Below are 19,507 nucleotides of genomic sequence, written 5' to 3' on the forward strand. Positions count from 1 at the left end.
GGAGCACTCACATCTTCACCGGCTTTTGCCACTGTGGAACAAATCATCTCCTGTCAGTCAGTCCTATTAAATTCATGTCTAACTCTGTGCCTAGTGTTCTTGGTCCTAGGGCTAACCTGGGTTGCGACACTAGGATATAAAAGGGGGGTCAGGAGGGGCTTAAAGAAGGTCAGACAGGAGGTTTGGATAATTTTTCAAGATTGTTTACTGGCTTAGATAAGTTTTATCTTTGTTAATTTAGCATTTGTTTCTTGTGAAGAAGCAATTTTAAAATTAATTATACACTTGGAAGCTACCAGGTACCAATTAAAATAAGTATTTCATTCATGTTGCTTAGTTTTAGAGCCGCTATTTTCCAGTTAAGTGCACAAATACACCAATTTAGTCATATCAAATGATTCCCATTATAGCCATTATAATTCAAGTTTTTCTCTAGCGTGCCAGGTCTAGCAGGATAAGATTTTTTCATGAGGCAGGACTATAATTTTTGTACATAAAACCAGCTGGTGTTCTAGACGATGGCACACTATTAGATTTTTGTTCTAGATGGACTGGAATCTAAAAATTAGTTAGTTCTGATTGTGAGCAATCCTAAACCTAAGCCTGAGGAAAACTGTTGGGTTTTGGGGAAGTGTGATGTTTTACAATATTCACCAGATACTCATTTTACCTGGCAGACAACCTATGTGCTAGTTGTCTGAACCGCGACCAGTGTCCCTACTTGCATGGAAATTGTCTTGAGGGTGGTGGGCGACTTTGTGTCAATCTAGCATGTCTGCGACCACCTTACTTTCACGGAGACTTGTTCTTTGGAAGCCAAGGCTTCTCATCAAAAGGTGGTGGGCACTCTAATAGCATTTAAATGCCATCCCATGCCCAGCAAAATAATTATTTGATTGCTCAAGTCAGAACAGAGGTCAAATTGATTTTCAGGGAGGCAGCCCTTAATGAAAAGAGCTCATTACCAAAGTGGGAATGTTTAAAGTACCATTCCATTTGAGTACTCATTAGACAAGGAAATATTCCTTATATACCAAAAAGGACAAATGCAAATGGGCTTATGCCACAAGCCCAGACCGGAACAGGCTGTTACGAGTCCAAACCAAATAAACCAAAGTTCACAAACTGAGCTTCTGCCACAAACCCAAACCAATCGAACTGCAGTTCAAATTGCCCTTTACCAGAAGACACCCAAAAAAGTCTAGAACCTCAACCAAAAAGAGGGAGATACAGAGCCCAGAGGGCTCACCAAGAGGAACTGAGGGCCATTGGGGAAATGACAGAGCTCAAGCCCTGGCTGATATCAAGTTCTAATCCAACAATGGCTCTGCAGTCAGGTCAGTGGCTGCTTTGGATCCCACTTCTGACACATGTAAGGTCAGCCGAGAAATAACTAAGCTGCAAGGAAGTAATCTTCCTTCTGTTCCCTTGAAACGACTTTCCTCCAAACTTCCCGACCTTTGCTCATTACTAAGTCACTCCATTTAGAAAAAGTAGAGTCCATCTAATGTCTCTTAATTCTTCCATTTCAAGATAGTCACCAAATCTTTTCAAGACTTCATTTATTACTGTGTCTTTCTTTCTAGTCCTCCTGGGTATCATTTTAGATGAGGGCGTTGTAACATCACACGTGGGCTTCTGAAATGGTCTAAATGGTACCCAGGCTATCAGGGTATCTCCTGGTGAGCTCCTCCTGAGAGCTACTGACCATTTTATCTTGTAAAATCCTTTGGCAAGCAGTATCTCAGAACATGGATGACTCCTGCCGAAATTTTGTGGGACAGTTTCTGTGGCGTCAACAAATTAGGGTGTGATAAATAGTAGGATGAAAGTTCCCTACCAGGTTACAGGGAGAAAGACCACCTTTCCCCACCTTCAATGAGCACACTTAGTCCACATCTCTCAACTAGGGGCAATTTGGCCCCCAGAGGCTATCTGGCAATGTCTGGAGACATTTTTGATTTTCACAACTGGAGGGAGTGGAGGGGTGGAAAAGCTGTGCTACCGGCATCTAGTGGGGTAGAGTTTAGGGGTGTTGCCAAACATCTGACAACACACAGGACAGACACCCTCAACAGAGAATTTATCTAGCCTCAACTGTCAACTGTGACGAGGTTGAGAGACCTTGGCCTAGACCTTAGGAAGGCAGGAATCAAGAAATGCGAGTCTAAAATAGGCTGTATGCCAGGGTCTTAAGAGAAAGGGGACAGAATGTCATGCTTGCCAGAGAGAATCTTTATGGTTACTTAAGATTCCTGGTACCAGCGGGAAAGAAGGGTGAGAAACAAAGATATATTTGCAACTGCAAAGAAACACAGCCATTTCTGTACTCATGAGTAAAAAATGTTACAAATATTTGCGTTTTGGTAAACAAAAGTGCTCTTATTCTGGTCTGTGGGCAGCCCAGTTTAGAGAACACCCATGTATGTGAGAAGTAGTAGAATATGCCTGTGCTTGCTTCAACCTGTGACTATTTCTATATTGGAGAGGCCAAAATTGCTCAGCAGCCTTTGGCTCCTTGCTGCTACCTGAATAAGTAAGTACAAACTTAACCACTTTGTATCATAGGGACTTGCCATTCCCATCCCTCTAATCTTAATGTTCCCTGCCTCTCTTTGCAAGCACATCACATCAGCTATCCTGGCATAATTATCAGTCCTTAAACAAGCAGCACACATTCCTAGCTTTACACCTTTGCTTACACATCTCCTTTGCCTGGAACTTCTACCCTTCTGATGCTTCACCTTAAATCCAAGCCATCTCTTCTTTTGATGCTCAGTTAAGGCCCCATCTCCTTTATAAGCACATCTGTCCATACCATTCATTGAGCATTAACAATAGGCTATCTTCTACTGTCCTAATATTCATCTCTTAACATACACATCCCATTTCCCCAATTAAAATAAATAATAAACAATTTAGTGGATGCAAAATGCTGACCCTGGTCCATAGTAAGTGCTCAATAAATGCTGGCCCTCCATTTCTCTCTGGACAGGAATTAAATCAGCCCCACCTTGCATTTCTCTACCCTCCATAGGACCTCAATTTACACAACCAATACATTCCAAGACCCTTCGTCTAAGCTGAAAATTGCTCGTAATAGTGAAGTCCATTATTTAATAAGCATTTCTTATACAAACATATGTAGCACACATTTTTTATAAATTTTTATAAATAAGACAAATAAACAGTCTAGAAACAAAAAGTAAACTAAATTAATCACAGAAATAATTGTTTAAAATTTTAATTCTCTTTTTCTGCCTTTACTTTTTCCTATTGCCAATTGTGTATACCTGATTTGTGTTGAGGTCACATAAAACGAGGTCATACTGTACTTACAATGACAAAATCTAAATCAGATTTAAATCACAGCTCTGATTATGTACCTTCAATGACTCTTCACAACCCAAAGGATTAACTGTAAAATTCCTTAAAATGCTCTGGTGGCGGAGGGGGGACTTTTCCCTTTTGCAGCAGTGCTCTCCTCACCTCATCTCCCCCTGCTAAAATCTGAACCCTTTAAGCTCCAGTCTCCAAAGAGCCTCTCTCTCCCTTAATGGTTCTGGTTATCACTCCCTCTTCAGGCAGACTGGGGACCCCTAAGGATTTGTACGATTTCTAAATCATATGAAGTTAGTTGGATATATTCAAACTTCCCCACTAAAAGACATACGTCTTGAATAATGATAAGAGCTAACAACTATTGACAGTTGACTGTATGTTGAACACTAGTCCAAATACCTTACAGGGACATATGAACTCAGTGAATCTTCACAACAATCCTATGCAGTAGGTACTATTTTCTCATCCATTTTACATATGAGAAACCTAAGACCCAAAGAGGGTAAGTAACCAGCCCAAGGTTATGATGCTAGAAAATGACCCAGCCTGGGTTCAAACCCAAGCATTCTGAGTGCAGAACCCAGATTCTTAAACACTAGGCCTAATTTATGTAAAAGAGATTCTAAAACTATGAAGGACTATAAACCACAATAAAACCAACAAATCCAAACAAAATAAATCTCCTATTTCTGAGGAAGGGTAAATACTAGTGCATGAAGTTTGTTAAGTTTAGAGTCAGACCAGAGTTTGAACACCATTTTTACCATTTTCAAGACGAGTGACTTTGGGTACGTCATTTTCTTTTTTCAGTGTCAGCCTCTGCATCTCAAAGATTATAACCACTCTTTAGGATGGTTGTGAGAACTAAGTGAGCTGACATACGTAAAGCACCAAGCCTGCCACGCAATAAGTGGTCAATAAATGGCTCTTAAACTAGAGTCAAATTGTGAAACCCAGTGAATTTAATCAGTAATTGTTTAATAATTAAACAACAACCATATTTCTTTTCTTGTGCAACAATATACTAGCATGACATTACTAATTTTCTTAATACCCCAAGCCCATAAAACAGTCAAATAACACAATTATCTCTAATTGGGGACCAAAAAAAAAAAAGATAAGTCCTGTCTCTGGGTATAAGACTGAAGCAGCCGAAGAGCCTTTAACTTAATAAAAGTAAACGTCCGCAGTGGTCGGCAAGTTCCCAGTGACGTCGACAGAGAAATGCTAATTATCTAAATGCGTGAGGGTTCCGAAAAGCAGGCCATAGGAGAAGAGCTGAAGGAGGTAGTAACGCTTAATCTGTGAGGAACTTGGCATTGGGATGTTAAAGGATAAACAGTCTGTGTAGGTCCAGAGAGCAGAGAACAGGTGATATTCCTGGGCAGCAGGTTCCGTCTCAGGTTCTTGGAGTAAGAGTTGGGCTCCCCTGTGCCCGGGTGAGTCCATCCGTGGCAGATATGCAGGCACCAGCCATGCGGTAAGTGGCACAGGGAATTCTGGCCCTGGCTGGGAAGTCCGACAAACACCCAGGTCCATTCCTAACTTCGAAAGGGCCCAGGAAGGGAGGACAACGACACATGCTACTTAGTATGAGACTGGGCCTATATAACAGTCTTTTTTGAGGGGTGACATGTATGTAATCATTAGGGAAGGTGGGTTAGGGCATTGTAGAGATGACATCTCTGCAAAATGTCTCCAGAGATCCGACACGCAGTGGCTTTCAGGGCTCAATGGCCTGCAGAGGACAACTTGCTGACGCGGCTCTCCGACTCCACGCAAGGTGTTTGCTCCGCCAAAGAAGCTTCTAGACCAGTCCCAGTTCCCTTCCCCCACCTGCCGCCCCCAGGCCTTCCTACAGAGGCGGACGCCAGCCCTGCCCGAGTACGGGAGGAAGGCCTGGGTCACCCCACGGGTGCAGGTCCGAGGTGATGAGCCCCGCGGAATGAGGGAGGAGCGGTTGCGGGACCCGGACCTGGAGAAGGGTTCAAGAACAGCGCCTCGGGCGGGTTAGGAGAAGATCCCACCGGCGGCGACGCCGGGGGCCAAACTCGCCCCGGGACCCCAGGGATGACCTGCCGCGAGCGCACTCACCAGCTCGCGGCCGCGCAGCAGCCGAAGCGCCGTGCTCGCCATGGATGCCGCAGGCAACGTACCTTCACCAACACCACCTTAACCGCTCCTCAGAGCCTCTAAGTGTCTGGGCCGCGTGCCAGAGCTTGGGTTCAGGCCGAGCCAGGACCACGCCCACTCCCACACCCACTGCCCCGCCCACACACCCTGTCGCCCCGCCTCCTAGAGCCTACGGAACCCCAGGAGAGGCATAAAGCCTTCTCCTCCCTTTTCGCCCTACGCCCTGCTCACGCGAGAGTTGGACAAGGCGGGGGGGGCGGGAAAGGAGTCGGAGACACAACAAACATGGCGGCGGCTGCGACGGTGACGAAGACGGCGGCGGTGGCGACGGCTGCGGCGTTGAACAAGGCGGTGGGGGGTACTCGGTGCAGCTGTCAGGAGGTAGGCAGTAGGTTACTGGCTCGGACGGTAGCGACACAGTGGGCAGGGCGGATAAGAAGGAGCGGCGGGAACTAAGAGCCGAGTTTGCTGCGGGCCGGCTGACCCCGCCCGGTACTTCAGCCTCAGCTAAGGAGCGGGCGTGGCCCGTGCGTCGGCGGGGTCACGACCCTGTACCGTCCCGGCTCTAGTGCGGAGTGCTACGGAGCCTGCGACTGCAGGAGCCCCGAGGGAGTGGCTCCTCCGGTGCTCAGGGTTGCAGCCATCGGGCAGGGGCTTGGAGGATTCGGTTGGGGGCTGCTGCCTCACGCTCTGACAGGTGGTTGTTCGGGGGCACCCCGAGTTTGGATGTTCACGAGTTTGGAGTCCCAGGGCTGGGGGAGGGGTCAACCCACATGCGGGTCTCCTAGGTGTTCCGAATCTTGAGGAGGAAGCGGTTCGGAATCCTGAGGAGGATGCCGCCGCGACAGCGGTCCCGGGGCTGCTTGTCGAGAGGACTTTTTAAGCCGGGATCTTTTACTTAATAATCCTGCCCACGTCTGTTCGTATTGCCTGTGCACTCTAATTTTGGTAAGGTGTGAGATTTGGGGAGGACTTTGCAGCAAATAATTAATTATCCAGGTTCATGCAGGGTTTAAGTCTCCTGATAAATTGTTTGAAGTGCGAGTAGCCAAACCATGCATCTAGAAAGTAAGGGCTAGGTAACTGGCCTTGTCCATCTCAAGTTAAACTGGTTCTGTCTGCCACTAAACACGTGTCCCATTTAGCGTGTCCTTAATATGCTGCTCAGAACCCGAAAGAGGAAAGACAAGCGGGGGAAGAAATAAAGGCACTTTAAATTGTGACATCTAAGGAAACCCAGTTTAGAAAAACAAAGCTTCTTCAAAACTACTTTTTTTATTATTTTTAACGTCCTAGACTGTTGTAAAATTCGGTTTAATTTTGGTTTATGTTGGCTTCAACACTGGTAGAACATGTTCTTGGGAGTTTGTTAACAGCGAATTGAGGTGTTTGGTGCACCGCCCCCCCCCCCCCCCCCGGGCTTCAGAGTGTTTCTTAGAAAACGTGGATTGCGATTGAGAGGACAATAAAGATGGGAATCAAATGTGGTAGAGAGGATAATAAAGATGGGAATCAGATGTGCCATTATTGTGTGTGCCTGGGTGGGGTTTTGTCCCTTTCATATTAAAACTTATAGGGCTGGTGTGTTGTCTTTATGCAGCTGTAACTGTTCAGCAGTACTAAGCCTGGCCCTTTTAGAAGTGTATTGTGAACAAATGAATTAGTAATTTAAAATTAGAAAGAATTAAAACTTTTGCCAAAAATGAAATCTTTAATCTGCCAGTGGAAAAAAAAGTCAGACTGGTGCATGTAATTCTTTGGTGATTTTATGGAGCTTTTGCCGAAGTGAACCTGTTGCTTTGTTTTTTGATTATATGTTGGCTTAGTTTTCTTTTCAGCTAATGGTAATGGTAAGATTGGCACAAGTTATTTTATTAGCTTATTAAACTTGTAGATGCTAATTAAGTTTTTGTTGTAAAGGTTTTGATATGTGGTGTGCTTTTCTTTGCAGACCTTTGTATGGCTTTTCAATTTTAGTTGAAATTCCCTCTATGGCCTTTTGGAGTCCTGTGGTGTGTCTCCAGAGTAAATTTCGATTACTCTACATTTCATCAATGTTGGCGTGGCAAGAAAAAGGAGGAGCTGATTTGGGTGAAAAGGTTAGCTTGTGTAGTAACTCCTCTTTGATTTCTTCCAAAATGATTTTATTTATATTATATTTTACTTTTATATTTTGTGTTCTGATTACTCAAAGCCTCAGAAAGTTCCCTTTGCCTTCAAAAAGTTTGCCTTTTGACAATTCTGTAATTAGAGGAAATGTGTTCTAATTCCTTTTGAAGGCCTGTGTTACTCTATGGTATGTAAATGAGGTCTCATTTGTCATTATTCATATTCTGTGACAGAGTAAATCTTTGTTTCTGTAATTCTTAGGCTATAGAAGTAAACACATATGTTGAACTGCAGTCACTTTATGTGTATGGACTGCCTAACCCCAAATTAACTTTTCTTTGTATAAGTCAGTTAGCTGCTAAGTAGTCTTCTTTATCGTAATAACCCATGAACATTTGAAAACTGGTAGGTGAATAAAACAGTCCTACTATTCCCTAATCGTGGTGTTCTGAAAATTCTCCCACAGCTTATAAAAAAAGATAGACTTTGGAAGGCAGTTAGGTTAAAAAGCCTCTATAGTTGTGGTTGCCTTCTAATTGGTATTATGATGCCTCTGTTTTAAATTCTTACTCCTGGTTAAGAGGTTCTATGTGGGTTTTTAATTTACATACATATAAATGTATGTATTTGGTCAATAACTTCCTATTTATGAGACTGAAGAAAGATCAGAGACTTCATACATAATACATCCTTTTTCAGAAACCAAGTAAGGTAGGAGAATAGCCCAAGTTAATTCTCTTGAAGGTAAAGAGATTTTCAAGTTCTTTTGGGATATCAAAGCTAATTTCTCAAATACCTGTTATAAGAGCATTATTTGTGAGCCTTTTAAGGGTAATTTGGAAGACACTATTGGCATAAAAATAGTTTAGGTCTACTCTAGCCAGTTTCTATGTAGACATGCATGTGGAATGCCACATGAGACCCAGCCTAACTTTAATCAGATTAATCACAGAAGACACCTAGGACTTTTGCTATATCATAAGTAATGATAATCATAAAATATGGGAAGATTCTTCTCTTTGGTTGACCTAGTTATCAATTTGCAGAAAGAGTAGATCTGGTTTGGAATATTACATCCAAATCTATAATAAAATTGGAAAGCTCTTAGATCTATTTCTTTTCTGATAATATGATTTTACAGTTGGAAATTTTGTCTTAAGTGATTTTTTTGGCTAACAAACTCTAAGGAATTGAACTCATGGCTAGTAGGAAAAATATCATTGATTAAAAACATAGTTTACTGACTTCCTAATGTAGATTTTTATGTTTATAAAGGTTTTTATCAGTGCCGTAGATGCATCTTCAGATATCAGTTAATTTGTGGAATCTTAGATTAAACTTTTAGTCTTAACACTGATGATTACTTTTTTAAAGACAGGAAGATGGTTTGGATATAAAACCATTATTTTCTTTCTATATCAGGAAGTCTTTTGCAGTTTCAGAATTACTGTTTTTTCCTTTCATATATTTTACTTAGAGATGTTGACTTGAGGAGAATACTGGGCTTTGAACCAAAGACTCCTATGTAGATTTAGGCACCCTTCAGTTGTCCTCGTCTGTTCCCCAACTAGAGCTCTTGAAGCACCTGGCATGCCACTCATGTATGGATAGATGTGATGTATGCAATATGGGGCAAATGGGCACAAAAATGCTTGAGGATAAAATACTTGATTCTTAAATCATTGCAGAATGTCTAAGATGATAAACCATGTCAATATATTTACATATTTAAATACTGTAAATATATTCAATATATTTAAAATTTTAATTTGAGTAATTTTCCTTGATGTTTACAATGTTAACATCCATTTTTCATTGAAATGCTTTGTTTTTTTAGTCTTATCATGCATTATGATATGATTGAAGAGCAGCACACTGTGGCAGGGAACACAGTGAAATTTATAATGTGACAATGTGATAATAGCTAAGACTGTCAAAATATGTCAGCCATCCTTTGTAATTTGGCTCGTTTTGTGTTTTTAAAACTTGAGACACATGTATAAAAATATCATTTTTTTCTGGTTGCTTCCTGGAAGTCTCATGCATTTTTTTATACATTGTCACGTCTGAACCGTAGCAGAATTATGCTTTCTAGCCAAGATTTGGTAATGTTTTATTTGGCTTATTGAAACCTATCAAGTATATTTATGTAGATTTCAATGACAACATATCAGTTATTACATGAACTGACTGGCAAGACATGATGCTAAGTTTCGATGTAAATATTGAGGTTTCCTTCATAAGTATAGTTTTTATAATTAGAACACAATTTACAGGGCCTAATAACTTTTAAAGTTTAAAAAATAATTTCACAAATCTTAAAATCTTATTCTTGATAATCTTTTTCATTGGGCTCACTTTTTTTTTTTCCCTTACCAAAGGGCACTTTTTAAAGGACAAATAGCCAGCAAGAGCAACTGTAGTCAGAATCAGATAGTAATATAATGACTAATAAATATGGTAAGATGGGGAAGAAACAGCGGAAATAAATGTGTTCAGAAGCCAGCAATAATCCTTAAGATTAAGAAAGTTGAGCCAAGCTAAAGCAAATGATTTAAAGCAGTGGTTTAGAAGTAAAATAAGAAGAGATGAGAAATTGCAAATTGGAATATTTGAATTAATGAAATTAAGATGGACCATGTTTGTTTCATTGTGACTAAGTATGAGAAACAAATATGGTAAGGGAGAGTCTCAGTATATTATCCAACCAAGTGGATGGATAATATACATTTGAATAAAAATATTTTTGCCAAAAGAAAACAACTTTTCTCTTTTTGGTGCTAGACTGCTAGACTTCCTCATAAACCTATACGAAGATCAGCTTGAGTTTATAAAATCTCAGACGAGACTTCTGTCCTCTCCATCAGCATCGGAGATTTTTTTTTTTTTTGCTGTCCCAGACTGGGTAGGCTGATTGTTATTAGTGGTAGGGATTTGGTTATTTCAGGGCAGGGGGTTGGTCAGACTACAGCCTACAGGCCAAATCTGGTTGACTGTGTGTTTTTGTAAATAAGGTTTTATTGGATCATAGCCACACTATTGGTTTATGAATCATCTTTGGCTACTTTGGGCTACAAAAGCAGAGTTGAGTAGCTTTGAGAGAGACTGCAGGACCCGTAAAGCCTAAAATTTTTACTCTCTGGTCCTTCACAGCAAAAGTTGGCTATCTCTGGTACTAGACCACCTGCTTTTAGACCATTCATGTGGACCCTATGATTTAATGGCCTTTCCTATCCAGTATGGTAGTTATTAGCAACATGTGGCTATTTAAATTAATTAAAAGTAAATAAAATTAAAAATTCAGGTCCTCGGTTGTATTACCCACATTTCAATTGCTCAGTAGCAACACGTGATAGTAGCAACTGTGCTGGACAGTGCAGATATGCGACTTTCCCCTCATCGCAGAAGCTCTACTAGACAGCGCTGATTGGGCCTCTTGATTTTTTCACTGTGTCCTCACTGGTAATCCTGTCTTTACCAATCATCTGGATTTTTTTTTTTCTTTTTCCTGTCTTTGTAATTTCTTTGCATCCACTAGGACTAAGTTTATATTCCTGTTTAATTATTAAATAGATTACTTAATTTTTCACTGTTTCATGTATGTCTTTAGTTCACTGGGAAGATTATAAGGCACGGACCATCTGTTGCTTTGTATAGTGCCTTGGAAATAATCATTTTTGTCAGTTGTTTTAATACTTACTGGATCTCCCTAAATAATGTAAAATTATTTCAGCTTTTTTTTCTAGGTATAACAAACTGTAAACTTTAAAAAGAAAAAAAAAGTGAAGATGGGTGAAAAGAAACCAGAGCCTTTGGACTTTGTGAAAGATTTTCAGGAATATCTGACTCAGCAGACCCATCATGTGAACATGATTTCTGGATCAGTTAGTGGGGACAAAGAAGCAGAGGGTCTTCAGGGAGGTAGACTCATCTTAATACTATTAAATAATTCCCTTTTTAAAAATGTGTTAATGTTGTGTATACTTACCCATACTGTGATGACCACCTTGTTCACTTATGTGACTCATTCAGTTTTTTCTAGAAAGATTTAGGGCATTTTTTTTCTTCTTTTTTTTTGGGGGGGGGGGAGTGGTACCCAAGGACATAGCATGGTGTAGAATTCCATTATGGTCTTTTAGAAGGTTAAGGGTTCTAAATACCCTTCCTGCCCACTAGGTTCTGTTAGTTAACAATAGACACAAAGAACCCAAAGGGGATCGAAATATCAGCTTGACTACACAAAGAGTTGGGGCGTCCAAGAAATCTGGATTAGATCTGAAACCAAAATAGAGGTTTTTGTTTCTTCCTTCCTAAGATGAAGACGTTTGGTCCCCAGGAAGGGCTGACCGTATTTATCTATCCAGAAGGAGAAGCTGGAATAGAGAAAGCAGTGACTTGGCTAAACCTGCTAGAGGTAGACTTTATCTAGTTTGCTTACCATGCAAAGACTGGAATTCCTGTACCTAGATCATGGGTCAGCAAAATACAGCACACAGACCAGATCTGTACTGCTGTATGGCTTATGAGTTAAGAATCATTTTTACATTTTAAAGTGGTTGAAAAAAAAAAATCAAAAGAAAAATCTGCTGTGACACATTGAAAATTATATGAAATTCAAACTTCAGTGTCCATTAACTTTATTGGAACTTAGCCACACACATTTGTTTTCATATTTTCTATAAATGCTTCTGTGCTACAGTGGCAGAGTTGAGTAGTTGTGAGAGAGACTGTATGGCCCATAAAGCCTAAAGTATTTACTCTTTTGCCCTTAAAGAAAAGGTTTGCTGACTCCTGGCCTAGATAGTCTAGGTTTTGCCACTCTGTAATCCAAGGACAACAGCAGGGACCAGGCATCACCTGGGAGCTTGTTAGAAATTGAAAATCTCAGCCCTACCCAGATTTACTGAATCAGAGTCTGTATTTTAACAAACTCCCAAGTGATTCATGTGCACTTTAAAATCTGAGAATCACTCACTGGCTTGGGGAAGCAAGTGGAGGAGACGAAGACATTGAGCCTTGCTGTCTTCTCCAGTGCAGTGGCTCTTTTGGATATTGGACTTGCACCAATTGGCAGAATCACTCCTCTTCTGGAGAACAGTGAGGGAGACAGTGGAGCAAGAGACTTGAATTGTTCACACCAGCACTGCTACCTCCTGTGGGTGGAGTAGAAGTTATTTTCCCCTGAAGTGGTAGAAATAAAAATTTCTCCTAACATTCTGGTGTATAGATTCCTGTACTAGGAGTCAAGAGACCAAGGTTATAGTCCCCATTCTTGCTGGTTTTCCTGAATACAAGTTTATCTATAGAAGGAAGTGGTTGGATTAGATTAAAAGCAAACAGCCAAACAGACATCATCTTATTTTGAAAGTCTCACAATCCTAACATTCAGAGGCATCAAATAAAATATTTTCCTTTATGTGCCTAATAAGAATTTTAAGATCCTATATGCAATGCAGAATTAGCATGAATGTATAAACTGACTAACCCTTGCAATACTTAACATTAATTGCCTTAGACTAAAGTAAACAGGGCTTTTTAGAGATTATCATGATTGCCAGTTAAAATGTTGTTCATAGCAGTGACTAAACTTAAACCCTTGCATGTAATTATACCATCACTTTCAAGTTAATCTCTTCACTCTCTTTTACCTGTTTCCTCACCTGTCAAATAAGGATAATACCTATTTTCTTCTTCAAAAGCATGTTGGGGACTGATACAGTTATATGTAAGTAATTTGACATCCCCCTATAAAACATTATTCTCTGTATAAAAGGTTTTTAAAAAAATATAATACTGATTTTGTATAAAAATTAGCCTCAGTTCAGAAAGTGCATTTTTTAATTAATTTAAATTTTTGTGGTCAATTTTGTGTCAGATTATGAAAGATTTTCTGCCCCTCAAGACTAAAATGCTAAATTGAGTTGATTCTGAGATGCATAATTTCTTTTGCTGTACTTTGTTTACAGCTGGAACAGATGGTGATCAAAATGGACTTGATCACCCATCTGTTGAAGTTTCCCTGGATGAAAACTCAGGAATGTTAGTAGACGGGTTTGAACGGACCTTTGATGGAAAGCTCAAATGTCGGTACTGCAACTATGCCAGCAAAGGGACAGCCCGGCTTATCGAACATATCAGAATCCACACAGGTAATGAGGGAACACTGGAGGAGGCATTTCTTTTGGGAGAGGGGCCAAGGAGGGCAGGTGATCTGTCATGTAAATAGTTCTGACAGTTTAAAAATGAAGGCTTATGAGAGAGAGAGAAAGAGAGAGAGAGAGGGAGAGAGAGGGAGAGAGAGAGATAATGATACAGCAAAGGTAGCAAAATGTTAAAATTGGTGGATCTAGATATTGGGTGGCAGGGGGCTTTGTTGGCATTCTCTGTATGGGGTTTGTATTATTTTTGCAATTGTTCTGTAAGTTTGAAATTATTTATTTCAGATTTAAAAAATGCTCATAGATGGTTTGAATACCAAGCTATAGCATAACAATACACAGACAGGAGGTGTGGCCCATTGTACAGCTTTCCCTCTGGAGCTATCTTCTTTCTTGATTGAAATAATCTCTCAACATACTTCCTTCTTAGATTGGATAAGTTAAGGCTGGAGGCAATTTGAGGCAGTAAAATGTTTTTATTATCCTAAGTATGTTTCAATTGCAAAGGGAGGAAAAGTTTCCACACAGTTGCACACTGTTCTACCACTCCTCAGGTCTCACGTTAGCCATCCCTTCTGGAAAATCTTCACTATGTGCTGCTCTGGCCCAGGACCAGGTCAGATGGCCCTCCTCGGTGCTCTATGGCATCCTCTGATCACCCATCATGGTACTTCTCATGCTGTGGGGTGGTGACCTAAAGGCTTCTTAAGGACAGGGATTGTGTCAAAGGTGTCTTTGTATTTCAAGCCTAACAAAGCATCTGGCACATTGTAGGTACTCAGTACTAATTTGGTAGATGAATGATTCCAAATCCCATATTCCACATGTTTACATATTGTGCAGTCTTCAATGAACAGCCTTAAATAAAATTGACCCTTTTGGCAACTGGAGAGTAGAAGAGCGGAGATGAAGCTGTGACAATTTTGAAGGGACACGTTGTGTAATTCCTACACAGATTAATGAAGTCCATTTCAATGTTGAGCATTTCATGTAAGAATTTTTTAAAGTGTTTTTTTGCATTTTACTTTTTTCTCCTAGAAAGGGATATGCATGTATGTTTGTGTGAGTATGTAAATAATTATATTAATATATATAAGAACATATATCCTGAGGCATACCTTTGATAAAATCATCATTATGTAGAGAATATTATTTTAGAATATTGTCATTGGTTGTGCCATTTCTTTTTTCCCCAAATGCCAGTTGAAGCCATAAAATTTTTTACACTGTATTGACCTGTGGAATATATCTGTATATCTCAAATTGTTGCTGACAAGTTTGCAGTTTTCCTTTCAAATTTTTATAATCTTTTGTGCAGATGAAAATTGTACTATTCCTTTTATAAATATATTAACTTTTCTTCTAGAATTTCTGAAAAGCCTTTTATCTTTTGGAAAATGTCTTAAATCCAGTGAATGGACAAACACAAAACTTTACATATTTGAACTTCTTTTGCAGTTTTCCCCTATTTCTCTTTTTAAACAGGTGAGAAACCTCATAGATGTCACTTATGTCCATTTGCATCTGCTTATGAGCGTCATCTGGAAGCCCATATGCGTTCCCATACTGGAGAAAAACCATACAAATGTGAATTATGTTCCTTCCGCTGCAGTGATCGAAGTAACCTGTCCCATCATCGAAGACGCAAGCATAAAATGGTACCAATCAAAGGTACTAGGTCTTCTTTGAGCAGCAAGAAAATGTGGGGGGTTTTACAGAAGAAAACAAGCAATTTGGGGTATAGCAGACGAGCACTAATCAACTTGAGTCCACCTTCCATGGTGGTTCAGAAACCAGACTACCTTAATGATTTTACCCATGAAATCCCAAATATTCAGACGGACTCCTTTGAAAGTATGACGAAAACCACACCAACTGGTGGCCTACCAAGGGACCCCCAAGAACTCATGGTTGACAACCCTTTAAATCAGCTCTCAACTCTAGCGGGACAGTTGTCCAGTTTGCCACCTGAAAACCAAAACCCTGCATCCCCTGATATAGTTCCCTGCCCTGATGAAAAGCCTTTCATGATTCAGCAGCCCTCAGCCCAAGCAGTAGTTTCTGCTGTGTCAGCAAGTATTCCTCAGGGCTCCTCTCCCACAAGCCCCGAGCCTCGGCCATCACATGGTCAAAGGAACTACAGTCCAGTGGCAGGTCCGAGCAGTGAACCAAGTGCCCACACAAGTACCCCCAGCTTAGGAAATAGCCAGCCGAGCACTCCAGCCCCCACCCTGCCAGTCCAGGATCCTCAGCTTCTGCACCACTGCCAGCACTGTGACATGTATTTTGCAGACAATATTCTTTACACTATTCATATGGGATGTCATGGGTATGAAAATCCTTTTCAGTGTAATATATGTGGATGCAAATGTAAAAACAAGTATGATTTTGCCTGTCATTTTGCAAGAGGGCAACATAACCAACACTGATTTAAAACAATCACATTGTGCTCTATTTGGTTTTTTACCTTTTTGGGCTTTGTGGGTTGATTTTGTTAGTTTTGGTCTTCCCTATTAAGGTGTCTCCTAATTTAACATTTATACATTATATTTCTAGAAGGTAGGTTTGACAGTGGAAACAAAATATTCCCATTTTTTTCATAAAAATTTGGTCAGGACAATTTATGTTTTAGAACAGTTAGGCAGATTGGTGTCTCTATCTTTCATCTAGACATTTGAGAATTGGAGTTCGAGCATAATCTTATAGGTGTTCATTTAAATTTCCCACTTTTATGGCCCATAAAAACTTCACGACTTATCCTTACTTTTGAAATATCAGTATATTCTTGGGTAGTTCTGCCACATATCAAAATGATAGAATATTTCCTCTTACTATATTTGTTACAACTTATTTCATTGTTTAATAGGGGAATTGCTTTTAAATTTGTTCTTAATTAAAATACTATTTAATGCACATGATTTAAGTTCAAGCATTAGTTTCATTTCAACTGATCATTAATGAAGCTAATTTCAATGTAGTGTATTTGTTTTCTATAAGGGAAAATGTAAAGCAATTTCTTTAATGAAAGTTACAAAAATATGAAGTGAAAGTTAGAAAAAGAAATGAAATCCAAGACTTTAAGGTGAAAATGTATCATCTCTTTCCTCTGTAACAGAAGAAATTGAAGTTTATTGTTTAAAATATCTGTTTATTCAATTTCTGGCTTGATCATATGTCAGCTTTCAATTGGATTATTTTTATTATACTTCTAGTTCATTAAAAACAAACAAAAAAACGCAGGTAAATAAATGCAAAGGTAATGCCAGAGGATTATCTATGAAGATTCTTTTTTCCTTTTAACTTGAACTGTTCACTTAAATCCTTTATTCTGATGTGATAACGTTATTAGCATCACGGGAGATTGATAACCATTTGAGAACCTGTTATTCTTCTTACTCCTTTGATGACCAAAGAAGTACAGTGGGATTTTATCCATCTTCTTAGTCCTAGGAACTAAGACTAAGACTTTTCCTGCCTTCTATCTATTTCCTGTCCATAATTTCTGGGTACAAGAAACGTGGGAAAATGTGATGATGAATTTACATTTAAAAAAATGAGAGGATGGGTCCAAAATGGATTTTGGTCTCCTCTTCAGAATTGGCCATTTTGAATATTTTCTGTGAATTCAAATTGTGTAATGCTCATTTGCAGTTTTACCAATCTTCATGTATAGTTAAAGAAAACTATATGGAAACTGTGATTAAATTGTCAGCTTAGGAGGAAAAGATAAGAAGGTGTGAAAATGGATATAAAATGCACCTAAACGATATTTGTTTACAAAAATAAGACTTGCTAAATAAATCTAGAATAATTCATTTTGAACAGGAGGCTTTTGTTTTTATATTGTGTAATAACTAGCCTACTCTGAAAAACAGATTTGTCAAACAATAAAATATATTGTTACTAACTGTTGGTTTCTGTGTACTTTGCAAAAATTTTGTTTTAATCTGGTTCAGATCTTAAAAGTGCTACTAATTGGATTCTTAAAAGAAAATAGCCTATTAAGCATTTATTAACCAAAAAAGGACTGCTACCCCTGTAGTAACTTAAAATATAGATGGTAAATTGCCCACAACCCCCCTAAATTCCAATTTACTGGATCCGCTGCCCTCCCTTCCAAATGCTAGACAGCTATTAAAGTGAGTTCTTGTGGTTTAGTGACGAATCTGACTAATCTCAACTGCATAGTTTGAAGAACATACGTATCAAGACGGTTTGTCCAAACAACTGTAGTTCTTCTCTGTCAAATCTGAGGCTTTAGGCTTGTGCATCTAAAATTTTACAATTGTTTCACTCTGTTGCTTAAAATGTTCACTGCTCAGCTCAATTTTAGTGTAGCAATCTCCAAATGTACACTCTGCTCTAGTATTTATTTATTGCTCATGAGAAATAGGTTGCTTTCATTTGAAAGCCTTTGAGATTTTTTCTTCACTTTTCTTTTATTCTTCAACTAAAAGCAGTACCTCACAACAGAAAAAGAACATTTTCATTAAACAAAGAGGAAAAACTGTTAAAACCAGCTTACCAACTGTGTATTCTAGGTCAAAAAGTGACAAATACATTTTTTTCTGACAACTAAAGATGGATGTTTTGAAGGTGCATTTTTCAATTCAAACGTGTTTACTTTTAACATAAACCTATCTTTATGAAAAGATAGTAAGATTTTTTTTCATAATTACAAATCAGAATGTGTAATTTTAATTTTCCTATTACTTACAATAAAGAGCACAATTGGTATTCCAAAGCTGTCGATGCTTGAAAGCTACAACTAATTCTTAGTGCACTAAAATTTTTAAAGCAAATCTACCTTAGAAACTTTTTTCATATTATATTTTTAAAAAGATTTAGGATCTTATTTAAATTCTCTGAGTTAAATTCTGTATTTGGAAAGATGTTAGTATCTTAAGTATTGAGTATGTTTCTTCCATTTTATTTTTAATCAAATATTTTATAGAAAGGATTTGTTGGGAAAAGTTTAACATGCACTATTTATAGTACTTTGCCATTAACAAGCAATGATGTTCTGAAACTAAATTTATTTTTGTTTAGTGAGCATAAGTTTAGATTTCTAAAGTTAGTAGATTTATCTCCACTAATATTTTTTTAAGAAACTGTGAAGAGATTAACGGAATAATTTTATTTCAGATTTTACTAATATAGTGTTTAGCTACAACTTATTAGAATTCGAGTAAAGGCTAGACTTTTACTTTGAAAAAATTCCACTGGATATTTTCCAGTGCTATTTCATTTTAGAAACAAGTGTTTGCCCATTCATTTGCAGAATTGCCTGACAAAGGGAATATTACTAAAATATGTTTATAGATAAACCTAATTTTAAGTTCTACAAACATATTTATCAAATGGATGTATTATTAAAATTAAATTCCCTGCTAAGGACTTTTTCATTAAATACTCTTAGAGTATATGCTTTCTAGAACTTGTTTTTGTTAATATGTACTTTGATGTAAAGCACATATTTTGTATGCAAAACACAAAATTTGAGTTATGGCTGCAAAATACATTATATTGTTTAGGGATTTCAGAAAGCATTTTAATGCTGAAATAACTATGTTTAGTATGTAGTTCATGTTGTGAAGCTTTGATTTTTGTAACATATGAATAAAAAGTAATGCTTTCTAATGACCTTGATTTTTCTTTCTTGAAAACTAGGGTCAAATTAGTTTCTTAGCAACTTTCTGGAATGTAAAAGGTTAAGTTAATAAAAGAAAAAGGTTTTATGACTACAGTGGTTTGAATTTCTAGAA

At 38.6% G+C, this 19,507-nt stretch overlaps 2 protein-coding genes across 8 annotated transcripts in view; one reads left to right on the forward strand and one right to left on the reverse strand.

The window, feature by feature from the left end:
- ACADSB (acyl-CoA dehydrogenase short/branched chain) overlaps positions 1-5,576 on the reverse strand; it is a 77,231-nt gene extending 71,655 nt beyond the window's left edge. The window contains exon 1 of one of the 2 annotated variants that reach the window (XM_037804351.1): positions 5,437-5,576. In XM_037804351.1, the coding sequence (XP_037660279.1) occupies positions 5,437-5,478 (42 nt within the window). In that variant the 5' untranslated portion in view covers positions 5,479-5,576. Of the gene's footprint in view, positions 1-4,106; positions 4,155-5,436 lie in introns of those variants that run through there. The other variant, XM_037804352.1, reaches the window with a different exon arrangement.
- A 156-nt stretch (positions 5,577-5,732) lies between these two features.
- Positions 5,733-19,437, forward strand: IKZF5 (IKAROS family zinc finger 5). Of its 6 annotated transcripts, none has more exons than XM_037804980.1 (6): positions 5,733-5,856; positions 7,427-7,574; positions 11,331-11,505; positions 11,900-11,998; positions 13,551-13,733; positions 15,228-19,437. In XM_037804980.1, exons 3-6 carry the CDS (start codon positions 11,373-11,375, stop codon positions 16,169-16,171), a joined length of 1,359 nt encoding a protein of 452 aa, XP_037660908.1. In that variant the 5' UTR covers positions 5,733-5,856; positions 7,427-7,574; positions 11,331-11,372; the 3' UTR covers positions 16,172-19,437. The 6 variants fall into 6 exon arrangements, with proteins under 6 accessions (XP_037660908.1, XP_037660906.1, XP_037660909.1 ...); XM_037804978.1 differs by having other exon boundaries at positions 11,318-11,505; positions 15,228-19,436; XM_037804979.1 differs by lacking the exon at positions 5,733-5,856 and adding an exon at positions 5,901-6,172 and having other exon boundaries at positions 11,318-11,505; positions 15,228-19,436.
- The last annotated feature ends 70 nt before the right edge of the window (positions 19,438-19,507 follow it).

Source organism: Choloepus didactylus, chromosome 15 (assembly GCF_015220235.1).
Source record: "Choloepus didactylus isolate mChoDid1 chromosome 15, mChoDid1.pri, whole genome shotgun sequence".
NCBI classification, from domain to species: domain Eukaryota; kingdom Metazoa; phylum Chordata; class Mammalia; order Pilosa; family Megalonychidae; genus Choloepus; species Choloepus didactylus.